The following is a 20,175-nucleotide window of genomic DNA, read 5'->3' as shown; positions in this document are numbered from 1 at the left end:
TTAAAGCTTTCTCACATTAACAAAGTAACTTGTTATTTAAGATATATTTTTGTCTGATTGGTATGAACAAAACTCTTTGCTTACTTTTTAACATGTAGAATTACGTCTTAGTAGAAACAAATGTATCATTTATCAATTTGCTATATTTGAAATAATTTAAACACAGAATTTATTTTAGTTAACTATTTTATACATATCTCTCCTGAATAAAAGGTCAGCCTTGGCCTAGTAGTTAACGTGACGGACTGCGCATCGGGAGGTCCAAGATTCGAAATGTGATGCCGTTGAACATATTCCGCACTTTCATCTATGTGCCTTTTCTATATATGAAAGTGACCGTTATTTGTTTCACAAAACTCTTGTGGTGGCTTTTGCTGATGGATGGCTACCCTCTTTCTGATCATTTAGGAATAGACATACCCGAATCCCAGGGGTCTATGGCTGCTTTTAAGCTCACGTGCGCATAAGGCGGCACTCAGGCTGAGCATTCCTCTTACACATCAACGTCAGTTAGAATTAAGTCCTGTCAGTCGCCGTGCCTATCAACCTTCTCCACACTGTCCCATTTTGAAACATAGCAAGCTTTTAAACTTTTCAGTTGATGTCCTTCTCCTTTCAAAAGCATTTTTTATTCGTCTTCGAGATCTTCTAGATGGTTTTATTCCGCGTGGTGCCCAATTCATAAATTCCTTTGAGTATCTATATGACCATACCATTTCAACTTATTTCTGTCAATAATTTGTAGTATTTACATTACTTTAAATATTTTCTAATTTTCTTATTTCTCATTTATTCAAGTCTTCTCACTCCATTTTCGATTCTCGATACCTTAATTTTCACTGCTTGAATTTGTCTTTCAATTTTATTTGTTGTAGACCAAGCTTCTGAGCCATACGTTAGAATTAGTCTCAAACAGAACGATATATAATAATTTTAATATTTCAACTGATTTTGAGATGCGGTTAACCTTTTGTGAGCAAAAAATTAAATTCATCGCCTGCTGGCTAGGTAAACATTATATGAATATATTACATTTTTGTTATATCATTCACAAAAATAGCTTTAATGGGTAAAAATTAATATAGATTCAAATAATTTTAGTGCAAAAATTGCCATCTACTGGCGAAGTAGGATAAAAATGGCGGATGATGTGTTGTTTGAATTACTACATATGGAAATGACGATTTCTATTTTCCAACCTGATCAAAGTGAGAGCAAGGTAAATAACTTATTAATTGAATAGAGCAAATAAATCTAGAAAATCTTATTCATTTTCCAGGTTTTTTAAAGATAGTTGAATTCGGACTGATTGAACTCAAGATTGAACTTTTAATTTTAATTAACATTCTAATTTTATTTAACATTTTAATTTATGTTTTGGCAGTTTGTTGTACTCAATTTGTAGTTGTAGTGTTGCTTTTACGGATTTGTAATTTTTTTGTTGCGCAGCCTAGATGGCATAAATAAAGTTGACAAACCATAAACTTGCATTCAGTTTTTCATTTTATGTACATATTGGTAAGCCAGTAGACAGTGAATAGGCAAGTGCCCAAAGATTTAACTTTTAAATTTAATGTCAGATTACTTTTGACGTTCTGTGTTCTTTAGACTAATGGTAAAATTTCTTAATAAATTATAAAGTAAAGAATCTATTAAATTGGGTATTGACAAAAAAAAACTTTTCAAGATCATTCACATAAATATGACATAAAATAGAGCGAACATAGATTTACTAAGAGAAATATTGTCTTACTTGAAGTTACTAATCTGTTAATTTTTCTTTTTTTTTTGTATTTTGAAGATACTTTTATCTCAATGATAGGAAGGGAGCACTGGACTTGGTGTATTAAGATTTTCAGAAAACTTTTGATAAGATGCCATACAGAGTATTGGCTAAGAAAAATACATCAGTGGGGGAAAAGGCTAATTACTGCAATTGGATTATATAGTGGCTGGGTGAGAGAAAACAAAAAATTATTAAAATGGAGTCCAGTCAAACAAGACTTTTGTTACTAGTAGTAGTAGTGTGCCTCAGAGGTCAGTGCTTGTACCTTTGTTTTTTCTTATATACTTATTTAGTAAATCAATAAAATTTTTTTGTCACATTAAACTATTATTTATTTCTAGTGGTTCTTCTTAATACCAGAAAATGCATTAAATTTTCCAAAATGCACGTATTGTCTAAAAATTTATATTATTCTCTTCGTTATTATTAATTCATGTGAAACATCAGAACATATGTTCATGGGTCCTCCCAGCTTTGAGGATATTCAAAAATTATGGAAGCTGTAGTGTATAGGAAACTTGTGTGTTTGCTGCTGCACTGCCTAGCTAGATTTTTTCTAGATGTGTTGCCCTACAGTGGCACAGCAGTATGTCTACGGACTTACAATGCTAGAAACTGGGTTTCGATAATAAGGTATAGCTTTGTGCTTAATTACGAACATTCAATCTAGATACGTCCTGTGCCTTATATGAAATAGTCTCAACCAATAGAGTAATATAAGCTTTCAAATAATGTGTATATTTCAGTTCTTTTTGTTATTAAGAATGACCCTATTTCTAGCTCTATTAACGTTACATTAAGGGACCTGTTGGTGCATCGAGGTTGTCCCATCCATAAAAAAATCTTAAATCCAGCCCTGATCATTTAAATATTTATTGAGTTTTCCCTTAAACTTAATGCATCCAACCCATCTGATGGCAACTCATTCCAAAAGTTAAACCCTCTGTTTCTTTGGAGTTTTTTACTCCATTTTGATCCATAGCTTCAAACCCAAAACATTTCAAAACAGCTGTTTTGTAGAACAAAGAAGTATCTTCTACTTTATGCTCTGATGAGTCAGCCATTGTTGACACCACAAGTGGTAGGTAGTGTGGTTAATTTGATATGCAGTATTGATGAGAAGTTAGAAATCCAACTAATAGAAATTTCAAGCCACTTTGCTAAAAATAACAAAATCTACAATATAGAATGGCTATACAGTAAATAGACTGATTATATGGTTGCATGGAAAAGCAAACTTGTAATTTATATTATTTAAAGCACTTATTTTTGTATAACATAAAAGAACATTAAAAAAAGCAAACTGCAGTACAAATGAACCATATATCAAACTGTGGCTAATAAACCTTGATGAATCATAATTTAGGTTAATTGTTACAGCCATACTAGAAAGGTACCTGGGATGAAAGGTTGTCATACAAGAACAAGTTAAGATCTCTGAAATTGCTTTCTCTTTAAAAAAAAAATGTTAGAGGGGATTTGATTGAGGTGTTTGAGATTATTAATAGAATTAATAGTATTGATGCATCATCTTTTTTTTTGTAGTTAATGGTGAGAATGGTAGGGCAAGGAGACATAAGCATAAATTTTGGGAGGATAGGAATCATATTCAACTTAGATATTTTGACTTTTCTAACAGTATGTGGTGGATGCAGTTAATTTAAAGAAGTTTAAGGAAAGGCTTGATAAGTATTTAAATTATCAGGGTTGTATTTGATTTTTTTGTATAGCTGTATTGAACAAATAGGTCCATTTTGTCCTCAGATGCTATAATGACAAAAAAAATTTAAACTAAAGATTTTCTTAGATAGGTTTTAGAATCTGCATAGTTTTAGTCACCTCATTTAAACACTGAAAAGCTTAAAATTTTTCTACCAAATCCTGCTTTATTTTTAGTGTAAAATTTTTGTAATACAAGTTTCTGAGTTTTATATATGTGCATCACTTTATGCTGCTTAGTACTTAAACATTTTTAACCACACACAAAGTCTGTTTGGGATTAGAATGTTATACTCAATATTGGATTTTCTTCTAGAGACTTAACATCATCAGTAGGTCTAGATAATTTGTAGCCCATGCTGCTACATCAATAATGAACCACTTTTAAAAGCTTCTAGTATCACACTCATCCAATTAGAAAACTGACTGTTTGTTATTACTTTTTTTTATTGCAAATATTTTTGTGTTTTCACCAATTCTATAAGAATCTAAATTTTTTGCCCTTTCACCAGTATCAAAGTATTTAATTTAATAATTAATTTTGTATGAGATCATACAAGTTTTCTGAAAGTCAAGATAAATGGTATTCATTATCCAAATGCAAATGGTTGAAATCTTATTCGGGGGTTTAGCCAGATTGGGGCGGGGGTCGTTTTTTAAAAAAAAATATGGACATTTTTTTCCACATGAAGAATTGAAGTGACTTATTTTGCTGTAAATGAAGCTTGTAAAAAAGAAAGTATTTGAAACTTAAGAGAGAAACTTAGCTTAGCTTACCTCACAGTAATAATCTGCTGAGGTGTAAATATCTTGTGTGAGCCTTTTTCAATTAAAAAAAAATTAGAATATAGTGAACCTTTTAGACTTTTTAAAACATTGGGGTGGTTGTATGATACCCTAAACCCACCCTGGCTTTGCCCTTGACTTATTAAAGAAATTGGTAAGTTACTCAGAAAGGAAAGCCTTTATGAAAAATTTTACTCAGTACCACTTGTCAATTTCAAATTTACAAAACAAATTTCTAGATGGTCCCTATTGACAAAATCTAACATTTCCAATACAAGGGAAGCTTAGCTGATAACTTTACAGTTTGTATCCTCTTTCTCTCTGTATACTGTATGTGCTGTTAGGACCATTAGCTAATAGATTAATCATTGGGCTCATTAATGAGTTATAATCAACTAGTCATTTATTCTCACATGAGATGACCAAAAAGGTTGTAATGCTAAAAATTAGGTTTTGATGCTGTGTTTAGCAGAGCACAGAGAGCCATTGTATAGCTTTGTGTTTAACAACAAATAAATATTAAGGGAGTATTTCAATTATTTGGACAGTTGGAATAATCGAAAACCCTAATTTTGATTAGTTGATTATTTTTGTGAGTTATGATACAAATAGATTAAGATGAACAACTTTGAATTAATTAAAAATAATTATGCAAAATTATAATGACAATATTTGATGACTGGATAGTTGAAATAATCAAAAACATTAGTAAATAGAAACACTAATTTCAATTAATTGATTATATTTCATGACATTAATCAATTTAATCATGATTTTTCTTATTTGTTAATTATAATAATTGAAAAAAGTCATATTAATAATCAGAAACTAGTTGATTATTTTAATGACATTAATCAATTTAATCAGTTATTTTGCATGACATTAATCCATGAGTTCTTGTATCAACTTTCTTAGCCAATGTAAAGTCACAACTGACAGCATTATTTGTAGAGTTTTCAAATCAGTGGGGAAAATTCTCCACTTCACTTAGTAAGAGAGGTACATACAATGTACAGCATATAATTATCCAGTAACTTTGTAATGGTGTGAAGCAACTGAATCACTTGAAATGAGATGTTTTTCATTTGGTTCCATTGATATTACTAACATTTTAAAATTTCTGTACGTGACTTCTTTTAGTGTTGAACATTTTATTTACAGTAGAACAGTTACAACTTTTCTTCTTGTTTTTTTTTTTTGTGCATGATTCTTACTTGCCTATGGAAAACTGTATTACAGTTGTTCACATCATTTGTGAAAACATTGTTCTTCTGTTTATGTATTGTTATCAATGTGTTTCAGTTATAAAAAAAAACTAGTGTTGTTACTCATGTGCTAGAAATGTAGAGATTGTTTTTAAGGGGTTGTAAAGATTTAGAATAAAAGTATACTGCAAATTGAGTCTTGTTTATTATCTGTAACACAGCATACAATGTGTCTGTTAGACTGGCAAGTGAAATCAGTAGCAACACTAATAAATATGCACAAATACATTCACCAGTATTATGAATTGACTGTGACCCAAATTTACCCTATATTTATGTATATCATTGACATACTCGCATAATATAGGTAATATATTATTTCACAAATCTGAGACTGTTTTAAAACATGAATAAAGATACATAACTGCTACCTTAGTAAATATGGTAAAACAGAGTGTTGTATGTTGTTTGTTCATAGTTTCACATTTCTCATGTTGTCATTTATTGGTAAGGAAAGGCAATCTTTCAGACCTGAAGAATCTTCTTGTAATTCACTAGTTAATTATTCTCTTACTACTGACTGTATATGTACATCCTACATAAAAAAACTCAGTAAAAACAATGTCTCGCCATTCTAAATTAACAAACAAGATATCAAAAAACTAATAAATTCTTCAAAAATTCTGTTTTTTAACAAAATTCTAGCAACTTTCAGGAAGTTGCATTTACTTGAATATCTTTTGGACAGCTTAATGCATAACTTTACCATGTGAAGCAGCAATCATGAATGACTAGAAGTGCTATGAAGAAATGTATGTGTAGTGTAGGCTGATTTGTAGCTTGACAAGCAAGTACTTGTGTTCACTTTAGTAGCCTGTCATAACTCTAGACTAGCACCAGGCTATCTGATTTGTACAGCCATATGTGCTTTACCAGTGTTTAAATTATACAAATAGTATTATTGTGTATGTACTCCATCAGAGCATTTCAGTTATAGAAATGTAATGTTGCTCTTCATGAACTCTGTCAGACAGCATGAGTTTTTATGTATTTGTCTTTGTACTTTCTGTAGAGATCCAGTATTTCTAAGCTTGAGCAGATTGGGTTTTGTACAGGTTATCGTCTAGTGGAAAGGTAAATATTTTGTAGCTGCAATTAATGACATTAAACTTATTCTGTGCGAACAGTTAAGAATAATCTCTAGATATATATATCAAACTATTTTGTTGTCAGGGCTTGCACATGTATGGAAAGCCATTGAAGATCTTGGAATTTTGGTGTGAATATTTTAGGTCCTAAAAACATTGAACAGTAAATATTTTTTTTTGTCTAGTCATGTAATGTTTTGCAAATTGTGGTTTTCAGCAATTTCAACAAATTTCTTTAATTTGGCTTTTGACCATCAAAATGCAAAATATCACAAAATGATACTTGTGTCTATATAACAAATTCTCTCAGAAATGCTGTATTTTTAATATTTCAAGAGAATTTCAGTATTTTGTGCTTCTAAGCATATTTTATGCTTCAGAGTTTATATGAAAAATTCAAAAGCAATCTTAAAAAAGTCATGGAATTTTTCACATTTGAGCTGTATGAATCCCACTCGTGAAATATCCAAATGGAATGGAATTAAAGTTGTTGATTGATTTGAAAATATTTCTGTTAACAGTGGCATAAGAACTGAATGGGCAGTGTAGGCTTCTTCACAATTTGAAATTAGGCAATGTGTTAGCATAAGCCCTACATAAGTAGCAAAGAGGAAATGTAAAATATTCATTCTATTTAAAGTTACATGAAAACATTCTGAAAAAAAAATATTTTGATCGATTAGGTCAAGGTCAATTCATTAATGCTCATGGCTGTAATTACTTTTTTGGAAGACCAGGATTGGGCATGGGCAATAATAATGCAAACATTGTTAAATAAGTCTTGATAGCCCAACCATCCTGCCAAAACAAGCAAGCGTCTGGAATCTTTCAGTATAGTACCATGAGATGTCAATCAGTAAGCTGTAAACATCCATACAGAACACTAGTTTTAAAGGCTCAAATACATATAAGTTTTAGGGTTCTGCATTTCAGTAATTCAAGAAACAGCAGGAAACATTTGCTGGAAGTCAAAGTCTAGGTAGTGTGGTATTAATCTAGCCACCAGTTATATGCCCGTTTCACTACTACCCACATGGTTTTGATATTGATAAGTGTAAAGCTAAGCACTTAAGAGTACAGGAACATTATTGGTGGTAGTAAGAAAATATGACTGTGGTTGTTGAAAAAAACTTTAATATTTCAACAGAGTATCTGACTTAGTTTATGGAAGCTATCCAGCTTCTGGAATCTGTCTGAGAGAAATGTAAGAAGATTGATCTCAGTATCTGAAAAGAGTACAGAGTAGAGTTCCCAGAATGATATCTCATTTAAATAATTTGGGTATGGAGAAAGCCTAAACTAATTGCATTTTTTTTATGGTTGAAGTGTAATGAAGTTGTGATGAAACAATTCATATTATTACATGCTTGTTGTTTGTGTGCATGAAGATAGGCAATTGTGACTTTTTTTTTTTAGGAAAAATTTATTTTTATTATTGTAACTTATAACATGGGCTGATAGCATGAGTTTTTCAAGGTTTAATTGTATAGGTATATGGATATGAACAGTAATATTTTGATAGGTTGCTATTTAGTTTTTCCTATCTGTAGCTTAACAACAACATTTTGTATCGGGATTCATGGTTGCATCTTACTGTCATATTTATTGGCTCTAGATACATGTATACGTGGCCACTGTTTGTTCTTTAACTTGCACATTTTGGTGGAGATTAATAAAAACAAATTATGTATCTTTATCAATTTAGAATAAATGCTCAAAGTGAGTTTATAAGCCATAATTAAATGCCTCAAGCAAGATTAACCAAACTATCAACTTAAACTGTGAATGTTTGAAGAAGATGTATACAATAGTGTCATTTAATTATAAGCCCACAATATCAGAAATTTTCAGACACATCTTTGTCAAGCTAAAATATTTCACAGTTGTGAATTTTTGGAGCTGAATTAAGTTCTGTATTTTTCTCAACAGTTTTAACAGATTCAGTTTAAAAATTCTGAATACTGGAATTTGATCATTGAGAACATTTTTTGACGTACAAATAGCATGCAAGTGAAAACTCTGAATTGGTTAAAGTGTTAAATTTGTCAGGTACGATTAACTGAAATTAGTTAAGTATTAGTAATACTTGTAATTTAATTTACATACTGAAACTCAAGTGGTGTTTTATCAGAAAGTATTCTAAAATCATATAAACGTGTGTAAATGTATTGTCTAGATAGTGTGCATAGTCTTATTTTAGTTATATTTTGTGTAGCTTAGCTGTTATAATTATATGTAATGAAAATTAACTTAAAGCTTTTTTTCCTAGATCTAAACCTTGCTGTGTAAATATAGATGTTTGTATGTCTAATATACAGAATATGTTATCCTCAGGCTGACCAAAGACTGGCCAAGATTCAAAGATGAATTGGACACAATGAAGTTCATCTGTAAGGAATTTTGGTCATGTATATACAAAAAACAAATTGATAACCTACGGACCAACCACCAGGTAAAAAAATAATTTTTGTTTTAGATATCATGAACATAATAATGCATTGATCTATATAACATAACAGTTAAGATTTGTGTACAAGTAAAATATAAATCCACTGAAAGTTGTTCATAAATCTAGAAATTTAAGTCAATTTAAATGCATTTTAGAAATTTTAGTATTAGTTTACTTGTACTTTTTTTAATAAAGATTAGGGGCATCATGATTACTTGTTGACCCAAGCTGTGCTGAAGATTTTTGAGTAGGCAAAACTGTCCTCTAAGCATTGCTAAAACAAATTTCACACTCAGCATATCAGTCTATATACTCTCCACCAATAGTATTGCACCATCTATATTGGTGCAACAAGCTCCCTCTGCTATTCCTGCACAATCCTCACTTTCTTGATTGGCACAGCTTCATCATAGACATGGTTTTTTTTCATGTGGCTACTATTTATGATTGTGCTTATTTTCCATTTCATTTTTTTAAACAGTTTTCTTTTACTGTGTTTGCATTCCATTGTTTTAACAATATTTTATTTTTGCATTTATTTCTTGTTATTGAACGATTTATACGTGAACTTTATATGAATTTCGGATTCAATGTATCAACTATGGTAGTTCCCATTACAGTTGACGATGCTACCGTTGCGACTTCCCAGGAATCAGGTTCAACTTTATTTGAAGAAGAGGTACAGGGAGCTAGATTCATATGTTTGGCCAGTGATTTCTTCTCCTTTTGAGCTTGACAATGTTACTGAGGAAGAATACAATCAAGGAGAAGATCATTTGGACTCTTTTTCCAGCACCTTCTTATTTTGGTCTGTCACACTCCAATTTTTTTTTACAGCTGGTTACTCAGGTCAATGTACATATTCAGTTTTTTCTGTATGTTCTTAATGAGGGGGATTTTGCTAGTTTTATTTTTCTTGCTTCTGTTGCCATGCCTTTGGTGGAGGTTTGTTCTTCTCCTCTTTTCTTCCTATTACTTCCAGATTTCCCAATGGATCAGTGGTAAGTTTTCTACTTGTACACTTTGCACCTGTTTGTGATACCTGTTGTAGGCACAGCTCAGATGTTCTTTGTGTGGCTTTGTCTTTCTTTACACACAGGAGAATTAAGTATTTCATGTCAACAGTGCTTATGTGTCCTTTGTCGTCTAAGTTAATTGAGATTTATTGCAAGTTAGACATTGATTATTACTTTGTTCCTATGTAATTTTAGTCGGTTTACACATCTGTTATTATTATTACGTACTTTGTAGACTAGGTAAATTTCAATGGTTTGTCAGTTCTATATTAATTAATATTCTATATTAATGAGTACTTTGTTAACTAAGTATGTTTAGATAGTTTGTACTTAACATATCATTTTTACTAGTAACATCTAATTCATTTCTCTCTGAATAATTTTTTTTCGTCATTGTTAAATAACTGCCTTATAATTTTAATTTTTGCCATTGCTACATCACTGGCATATTTGTTTCTTTCTCATTTGTAGGGTTGAGATTTGCTTTGGCTACATTTCCTACATTCTTGATACTAGAATTCAATATTCTCCTTGTACTCTACAATTCAATATTCATCCCCACAGTAAACCACATTCTCGGTAGTTATTTATAGCTAGAAGTCGAGTGTTTCAGTTTAGGACTCTATCATTTGGACTATTCTTGACTCCTTATGCATTTTGTTGGGAGGTAAGAACTTTTGCCCAACATACTCCATTGGTCTTTGCACTCATCATTACATGGATGACTGGCTCCTGCTCACAGTCCAGAGACCACACTCGTCTGCTTCTACAAGAAGCAGCATGGGTGGGATTCCTGATAAAGCTGGAGAAGTCTGTTCTTACCCCCACTCAGTAACTTGTTCATTTGGTAGTTTTCTTCACTTCCAACGTCGGGCGGGGCCAGCCTTCTCCTCTTTGTCTTAGGAATATGGAGCATGCAGTCCACAAGGCTTTCAGCTCACAGCTCCTATTTCTTTTGGGGATGTGGACTTCCTTGGAAGGTTGAGCTCACATGTGTTCCCTTCAGTGAACACTCCTTGATCAGTGGAACTTCTACTCAGATTCCTTGGAAATCCTCTTGCCCAGTCCCCAATCATGACTGGCCTGGCTTGGTGGCTAGACAGGGACCAGACCACAGGGGGGGTTCTACATCCTCCACCTCATCTGGATCACAGATGCATCTTTAGAGGGTTGGGGGTGCTTACTTTGACACTCTGGAGATTTCAGATCTCTGGTCTGTCAAAGAGTCTTCTCTCCATATCAACATTCTTGAACTTATAGAGGTTTGTTGAGCTTTTTCCCACTTCATTCCTCTCCTGTGGGGATGGGTGGTTATGGTACACTCCGACAACTCCACAGTGGTCACTTATGTCACCAAGTGAAGAAGTACAAAATCCAGATATCTTAGTATTCAGATCCTGGATCTACTTTTCTGGGCCAACATTCCCCACACAGTGGTCTTAGCTTGCCATGTTCCTGGCCCCCTGAATCTGGTTGCAGATCATTTGTCTCAACCCAACAAGATTCTCACCTTAGAGTGATCCCTTGATCCACAGGTCTTTCGGTGGGTGTGTTCTTAGCTGGGAACATTTCATATAGATGCTTTCACCACCCACTGGAACACCAAACTTCCTTCCTTTTGCTCTCCCATTCCACACCTATTAGCTCTGGGACTGGACATATTCAGTCAAGATTGGAGAAGTCATCATATCTGTGCTTACCTTCCTGTTTGACTCCTTTCTCCCCAGAGTTGCATCCCTAATTCAAACTACTACATGTCTAGGCCTCCTGATGACTCTGCATTGGCTGGCACAACCATGGTTCCCATTGCTCTAAGCTTTACTTGTACAACCTCCCCTACCCTTACCTTTGTCTGAGTATCTCCTTTGTACATTTTGGTCAGACATCGTTCATCCAGATGTCACCACCCTCCGTCTTCATGCATGACTTTTTGTCAGCTCCATTGCCTCAGCCAAGGGACTGACTCCACTTGTTGTGTCTTTTCTTTCCAGACCCATAAGACTTCCTTCCATGTCCATTTACCAAATACCAAAAGTGATGGTCTATTTTCCTTCTTTGGTCTCTTCAATGTGGTTTCTATCCTTCTCACCATTCCAATCCTTATCTTTTCCAGTTTTTCACCTGTTTGTTTGACAAATGCTGTGTCTAGCTATTTGGCGGCCTTGTAGAACACCTTCTGTTTCTCCAAGTTTCATAACGTTTTGACTTCCCCTGCCATTTCTCCCCTTTTCCACTCCTTTTGGGTCATGCATCTTCCATTTTCTTTTGATTTACCTGTTTGGGATATCAGTGTGGTCCTTTATGCCCTTTCCTGTTTTGTTTTTTTTGTGTGTGTGTGTTCCATATACCACCTCAAGATCTATTTCCTTCTCTTCCATTAATGTTACCAGAATCCTCTACCATTCCACTTATCGTCCTATATTTAAACCCGTCCTACCTTCCTAAGACCTATGCTGCCCATGAAGGCTGTTTGGCTTTCACACCCATTTCCTTACCTTCCATCTCCCACTTGTACTCTCATTCTGATCCAGATTGGCCTCATTGTTCAGGTCACTCCTTAGGGTGTTATGTAGCATATATTGACTCCTTTTGGAGTTCGTGTTCCCAACTTTTTCTTCCCTGGATTCCATCTGTTTCCTGTGATTTATCCCATGTCACACTGACTGGTTAGGTTTGTCAACTCATTAGGCTGGCATATTCTGACTTATCCATGGAAGGTCACTATCTCCACAACATTTCTTCTCATCAAATTTGTCATATCACCATGTCTTTGGCTGCTTACCTTCACCATCCATTGGAGGAGATCATTCAGGCCAGAATGTGGAATACTTCCAATACATTTGTCACTCATTATCTGCATGGCTGTATCTTCCTCAGGTGGATATTGTCTCCCTCCCATGTTGATTCCACACATGTCCGTTGCCTTTGACTGAGGTAAGTCTTAACACATCATTTCCTTTGTTTTCTTTACAGAGACCATCTCTTTTCTACCACTGCTTATGGGATTCCACTCTATGGCAGGTGTTGCCTGGTCAGGTATGCTTTGCCCCAAACCCACATTATTTACTGGATGCATCATAATGCTCACTGTAGAGATGAGGTGTTCTGCAAGACCACTGGTGGTATGCCCAGTGGAATATATATATATATATATATATATATTTCTCAATATCCATAGGTATCACTCCTGGACTTTCATGAGTAAAGCAAAAGGGGATTTCTGCTCATCCTTGCCAACCTCTTGATTGAATAAATTAGGGATGGTTTGCTTTTCAAAATAGGAAGCTGTGGACATCCATTACACTTTCTCCAATGTGACATTCTTCCAGTCTCCCCACCTCACTTACTTCCCCCTTTTTCCTCTGAGTAGAGCAAGGGAGTCTTTACCACTTCCCAGTCACTGGGGTGGTGGACAATGGAGGTTTCCTCCTGAGTGCATTGTAGACTTTTAACTTACCATATATCCACTCAGTGAGAAGAGGGCAAAGCTGGTTTCCCTCTTTCCATTTTGCCTGTTTGCTTATTCCAAGATGGATAGTTGTCAGTACACTGGATCCTCCTCCTAACACTGCCCTGTTCCTATGGTTGTGTGCAGTAGAGGCTCCCTTTCTCATTCATTCCAGTTGCAGGTGGTTCCTTCCCTGCTCCTACAGTTGAGTTTGGGGGACTTCATCTGTCTTGTAATACTGTCAACAGGATGTACATACACTGTTCCTACAGTTGAGTGAATATTAAATATCCTCCTCTTAATTCTCAATGCAGGATGTCTCTTCCTTGCAGTTACAGTTGAGTGAGGTAAGATTTCTGCTTATAATTCCAGTTACATATATTGCCCTGTTCTTATGGTTTAGTTGAGGCAATGCCATGACCCTATACTGCCGATTTTGGTATGTTGTATTTCTTGCTCCTATGGTGGTTTTGGGAGTTTGTCCTGTTTCCACCACATGCTAACTTCCTCTTTGTAATTCCTGCTGCTTGACATATGACACTGTTTACCTACAGAATGGGTTCATGTGTATATGTAACACTGTTCGCATTCCCTAGCCACAATGTTTTTGTTACTCTATATTCATTTGTATCTGATTGATCCTCAACTTCCTAATGCCAAGGACGAGTTGTGAAACCTCGATTGTCCGGTTGAGGTTGGGTATATACTTAACTAAGTCAGGTTATTTTTTATTATGGATTGCACCTCTCAGAACGAATTATTTTTGTGCACATCCTTTTTTTCCACCCATATCAGGTTCATTTCCTTCTTCCAAGACAAAGGGCATACCTGTTCCACAAGTAGTCCAGTGCTCCACATGTGTGCTTCAGTTCATCTCAGAAAACATCCATTATTTTTGGGTGGGTGGTCGCTTTCTGCTCGGTTTCAATGTTGTGTGCCTACACCAGCCCTCCACCTTTGCAATATGGGATTCTAGTTTTGTGTGAGCAGAAGTAAAACCTATTGGAAGTTAACATTTTCTTATACTGAAAATGTATTTCCGATAGGTACTTACCTCCTTTCACACTTCCCACACTTCCTATTCACTGCCAGTGTTATTCCTTTAGATCCTGTCAGTTCTCAAAAATAAGGATTGACTGGGAATAGCAGAGGAAGCTAGCTGCACCAGTGTAGGTGGTGCAGTACTACTGGTGGAGAATAGTCACGTGATATGTACATGTTCAGAAGTGGGACAAAATTGGTGGAGGTATATAGACTGGTGTGCTGAGTGTGAAAGTCTTTTTTAGTAATGCTTAGAGGACAGAAAGAAGATCGAGATAGCTTTGTGTGAGAGGAGGTAAGTACCTATCCGAAATACATTTTCAGTGTAAGAAAATGTTAACTTTTGAATCTTAGATGCTTTACAACACACAAGAAAATACGTAAACAGCACATGCATGAGGATTTACTTCCTGTCTGATTCTAAACATATGAGCTGAGACAGTAATCTTAATATATCAACTCATCTGAATTATTTCATACATTTTGTTCTGAAATAGAGGACTGAATTATTAATACGTTGACTTTTTAATGTATGAATGAATAATTAAAACTCAACACAAAGGAAATGTGAGTTTAAATAATCCTTTAATCTGTGTCATCTCCTAAACATGACATCAAAAGTTCTTAAACTTTGTAGACTCTTAAGTCAAACCAGATTATTACCTATTGACACTGAATTTCTTATTGTATTTTAAAACTCTGATATTTGGTGATGTATATGAAATATTACCTTTTAACTTGAATATATCAATTTCATTCAACCTATATAGGGAGTTTATGTCCTGCAAGACAATAGGTTCAGGTTTCTCACCCAACTTTCCCAATCCAAACAGTATATTGAAGCAACACCTAAGGTATTTGAACTCGGATAGTTATTTTTATGCAGTATTATTTACTATGAATTACTCAGCCTTATAGTAACCTTTGAAATAATTAATAATATTAATACCTTAAGAAATATAACAGGTGTATTGTGATGAATATAGAATTGATTAGTTTAAAGTAATCAGTACACCAAAAAATATTTGTCATTATCGAAAAAACGTATATGTCAACTTAATTTATTTCTTATTGTTTCTTACAAGAAAAAAAATTAATGCTATTAAATATATTGTCTAAAGAGAGCTAAAAAATATAAAAGTAATGAATTAGTAATACAAGGTGAAATAATGGATTTTCTTTAAGGAGTTTGATGCCAGTTTTAAAGAAACCTGTGCATTTTTTTTTAATTTGGAACTGTTTTTTTTTTGTAATTGGTTTTTATTTTTCTCAGAAACCATGTATTTAAATAAAAAACATTAAGTAAAAATCAGTGTTTATTTTGCAAGACATTACTGAAAGGTTTTTTAAGAAATTAGTGCATTGATAACATTTTTCAAAGAGTTTTTAAAATAATTAAGCCTACAATTTCACACTATATTATTTATTCTGTTGCAGAAAATACACTAGAGGCTGAGACAGTTAAAAAATTAGTATTGTAACATTAATGTCACATGGTAATACAAATATGTAACATACTTGTTGTAGAAACTGCTGAAATAAAAAGGCTCAATGTTAGAAATATCAGCTATTAATTATCACATAAAATATAAAACTTATAATGCTTTTCAAAAATCTTTGAATCTAGAAGAACTTGTTATCTACTAAATTTCTGGACAAATTTGTATAATGTAGCTTGCATCACAGCTCTGGATTGGAAAATTTTAATCATAAGTTTGTTGGAAGTGCAATTACAGTGTTCCATAGCTGAAAAAATAAAGAGTTTTGTATGTTTGAACTTTTTTTGGCACTTTTTTTTCATTTCAGTATTCTTGACATTTTAATCAGAGCTGTAAGCTGTGGCTCAGTGTTTCTGTTGAACATCTTACATTTTAATCTTTCTAAAAAAAAATGCATGAATATACATGTAATAAAGTTTAGTGGTTTGATTACATGAAAGATAATGAAACACTCTTTTTTTGTTACAGTACTTAGCTTTCACATGTGGAGTTGTTCGTGGAGCTTTATCAAATTTGGGGATCACGTGTATTGTCACTGCTGAAGTTTTTTCACCTCCTACTTGTAAGAAAATTTTTTCAATCACTATATAAATCTCCTTCTATGTGTAATTACATAATTTTAGGCTATATAATGTGTAATTGTATTCGAACTTGTAATTTTTAATCATTCTCTACATACTTTTAATTATTGGATCATTTTCTTATTTGTTGGTTCATGTCTTAAAAAAGTCAATCTTGTAAGTACATAGTTTCAAATTATGAAAATTAATAAAATTGTTATATCTGTTTTCATTTTTTTTTGTGTTCTTTACTAGATTTTTTTGTTACACTTTGAAAAAAAGTAAATGTTTGTTATATTTTATTTAGGTTTATGTAAACATAAAGAAAGAAGTTCTTGAGATTAATTTCTTCTACAAATATCTATGAATAAACTTTTTTCACAAGAAAAATATCTATAATCATTTGTTTTACATTTGTTAAGAAGGACTAATAATAATGGAGACTGCTGTAGTTTAAACAAAATGAAGTGTTATTTATCTTCATTTATATTTTCTCTTGTTTTTATTTGCAGGTAAATTTCAAGTTCAAGTTCAGAGAATATGAGTAATTATATTTAATAAAAGTCTACCATTTTTGTGTAAAATATTCCGGTTTAACATGTGTATAAATCTAGGATTTCATGTAAATATGGCATATATTGTCACAATTATTTCTTTGTCATTAACTTTTTAGGTTTTGTTTTTACAATATTTATGCTGTGTATTTGGTGAAATAATGAACAGATTACTTCAGGGTTTGTAATAATTTTGATTTCAATAAGCACCTTTCAAATACAGCCAACTAAAATATAAATGAAGTTAAATATAAGTCAAAATAAATGAAGCAGTGCACTGTTCTGAATAAAATAGCTATTTCCACTTAGAAGTAGCCTTAATATTATTTTCAGTTTGTTTCATTTAAAATTTTTCTTGAAAATATAATTTTTTTTGAAGAACTATCTAGAAGGGCTGCTTAATTGCAAATATCTTTAAAGCACAGATCCCTGACTTTTCTATTCACTGCTAATTACAGGGTGCAAGGAACATGCTCCTTACTTTAGAATAAATAATCCAAGCTTTATTTTAACTTGTTACTTGGAAATAAGTACTATGCAATCTACACATACATTATTATATTACTTTTATAGAGATCTTTGGTTAACCACACTGCCTATGGTTGCTGGATTGTTGTAAATTGGGCCTCCAATGTTTAAAGTTGTATCTTTTCCTTGATAAAAGTAGTAGTATCAACAAAAATGATGTAATTTTATAGTAAAACTGTTGTATTTAGTTTACTCACTTTAATGTTTTTTAAATATATGCTAAGTTTGTGTAAAATAAAGTTAATTTCCATCTAGCCTTACATTTCATTTCTATGTAAAAACAATTGAGAATGATGGAATAAAAGTAATGTTGCAAAATAATGATTAGCTAAAGTTGTCACCTCTCGTCCTTCAGGGGGTAATGGAGTATCAATGATAATGATGTTTTTGTGTAGAAAAGTTGAATCGGTAAATGTACTTGCGTTGAAGGATATATTGTTATGTATTAAGGGTTTAAATGAATTAAGAGAAAAGTCACCTTGTGAAAAACAAAATGTACAGATTAACATTACATAATTTTGAATTTTTAGAAATGCAAGAAGTGATATTGTGTGTGAAAAACATGTGTGTAGACACGTGTATATAAGATATACACACACACATAGTGATATCTAAATAAAAGAAAAGTTTGTAAAGTGAGTAGTTGGTTATTTTACTCCAAATGTTTTCCTTTTGTAAGATTCTTATAATTTGTGATGTTTTGTGAAAGGGTTTAGTTTCTTTTTCAAATTCTTAGTACAGCATCCCAGAATGCATTAATATGTTTCGGCAGTACCACAGAGAATACAACATGAAAATCTAATAGTTATATTTTATCACCTCTGATTAAATGTGTAACACAGAAAATATAACAGCTCAAACATCTTCATAAAGAAGATAAGGCAGTAAATTTACCCACTTTGAAAGAAAATATTATTCCACTCAGTTTATAAAAACGTTTGCTGCATTAGAAGTAATGGTGATATTTATATTCTAATATGTGAGTGTCAAAACAATTCAAATTCAAACCTTCTTTTCAAATGTGATATACTTTTTCAAGATGTCTGTACAGTGCCATTTTGTTGGTGAACATGTATAAGGTGTTAATAATAAAAAAATGATGAAAATTTGATGATGAGTGATGAAACTTGGTGTGTAAAATATTGTTAACCAACTATTAGTTAAGAGGTAATGAGTAAAGTGCGTGAAGGTCCAGTTGATATTACTAGAATTAAAAAAAAAAAACAGTATCCTACTCTAGTATGTTGGTACTATATTATTGTATGTTTTTGTATTTCAATAACATCATAAAATAATTTTTGAAATTAAATAACAAAATGTTTAGCCTGTTTGGTCTTTTCAACTTTCTCTACCATTTGTGAATTAAATACATTATAGTTGATAACCTTTATTATCATTGATTATTGTAAATGACTTAGTTCTAATAAATCTAGTATTTAAATTTGCTCTAGGCTTACTGAATTGGTTTTCAAATTAACCTAAATAACTTGAATTCTTTATTTTTGTGTCATCTTTTCACGATTATTTAGCTTCATCTATTTTGCAACAACAAAATTCAGTGTGGTATATTTTTATGTACTAATAAGTAACCAGTTAGGAAAATTTTGTATACTATGAATCATTTCTCCATAACACTATTTCCAGCAGTGATCCTTCATTGGTGTCCTAAAGAAGCATACTGATATTTGAGGGTAAGGAAAAAAAATTGATATTGCAGTGTGAGTTGTATTTCTGCTTGATATTAAAATTTCTGTGATCAATGATATTTCAAGCAGCTGTTCAGTTACTTTGAATGAGTTATTGGAGCAGACTATACTAGAAGATAATTGTTTTGAATTTTTGCTTATGCTCTGGGTACAGCTGCTGAGTTGGAGAAATTAAAATTATACAGTATTATCTTGGCCAGTAAATGGTGCTACAGTTGGATACTTTAGAAGGATTATTTTTGGTTAAAGTTTAAAAACTTTAGACTTGTTTTAATTACATGTTTGAAACTTAATAATGTTATCCTTCTTTTTCAATTGAAGAAAAGTTAAAGCAAAATTTATTTTGAACTTTGTATTTGTCACTTACTAAAATCATTCAAAACATGTACCTTTAACACTTGATTTACTGGTATACCTATTAAAACAAAAATTGAAAACTACTGTATGCATTGCAAGTCAAATCCATTTCTAAAAACTAAATATGGGTTTTATAATCTTCATGTAGAACTCACTTTTACAATTGAAAATCGTTTGGGTACATTATATACACCTGGAAAAAGGTTAAGCACCCCCGTGTTTTTTTCAAGTGATTCAGATTCAACGTTCTTGTGACTGATTATAAATTACCATTCAATCTAAACGTGTTTATCAAATGAAATTATGCATTATTGGGCACAAGAAAACAAGATTATCACCGTAAAATAACAATTTTTAATTTACATATCATGAC

At 32.5% G+C, this 20,175-nt stretch overlaps 1 protein-coding gene across 1 annotated transcript; it reads left to right on the top strand.

Annotated features, from left to right (window-relative positions):
- Nucleotides 1-1,120: 1,120 nt before the first annotated feature.
- LOC106466843 (trafficking protein particle complex subunit 6B-like) lies at nt 1,121-18,043 on the top strand. Its single transcript, XM_013927149.2, has 6 exons — nt 1,121-1,219; nt 6,569-6,630; nt 8,979-9,096; nt 15,369-15,452; nt 16,566-16,659; nt 17,170-18,043. The coding sequence occupies exons 1-6, from the start codon at nt 1,139-1,141 to the stop codon at nt 17,199-17,201; spliced, it is 471 nt and encodes a 156-aa protein (XP_013782603.1). The 5' UTR covers nt 1,121-1,138; the 3' UTR covers nt 17,202-18,043.
- Nucleotides 18,044-20,175: the final 2,132 nt, after the last annotated feature.

The sequence above is a fragment of the Limulus polyphemus genome, unplaced genomic scaffold (genome assembly GCF_000517525.1).
Source record: "Limulus polyphemus unplaced genomic scaffold, Limulus_polyphemus-2.1.2 Scaffold76, whole genome shotgun sequence".
Lineage (NCBI taxonomy): Eukaryota > Metazoa > Arthropoda > Merostomata > Xiphosura > Limulidae > Limulus > Limulus polyphemus.
Note: the sequence above shows the minus strand (reverse complement) of the source record. Positions and strands in the feature narration are given on the sequence as shown.

Coding starts and splice junctions, on each gene's coding strand:
- LOC106466843 (XM_013927149.2), top strand. CDS start 1,139: ATGGCGGATGATGTGTTGTTTGAATTACTACATATGGAAATGACGATT. Junction 6,631..8,978: donor GGTTATCGTCTAGTGGAAAG/GTAAATATTTTG, acceptor TGTTATCCTCAG/GCTGACCAAAGACTGGCCAA. Junction 16,660..17,169: donor AGTTTTTTCACCTCCTACTT/GTAAGAAAATTT, acceptor TTTTATTTGCAG/GTAAATTTCAAGTTCAAGTT.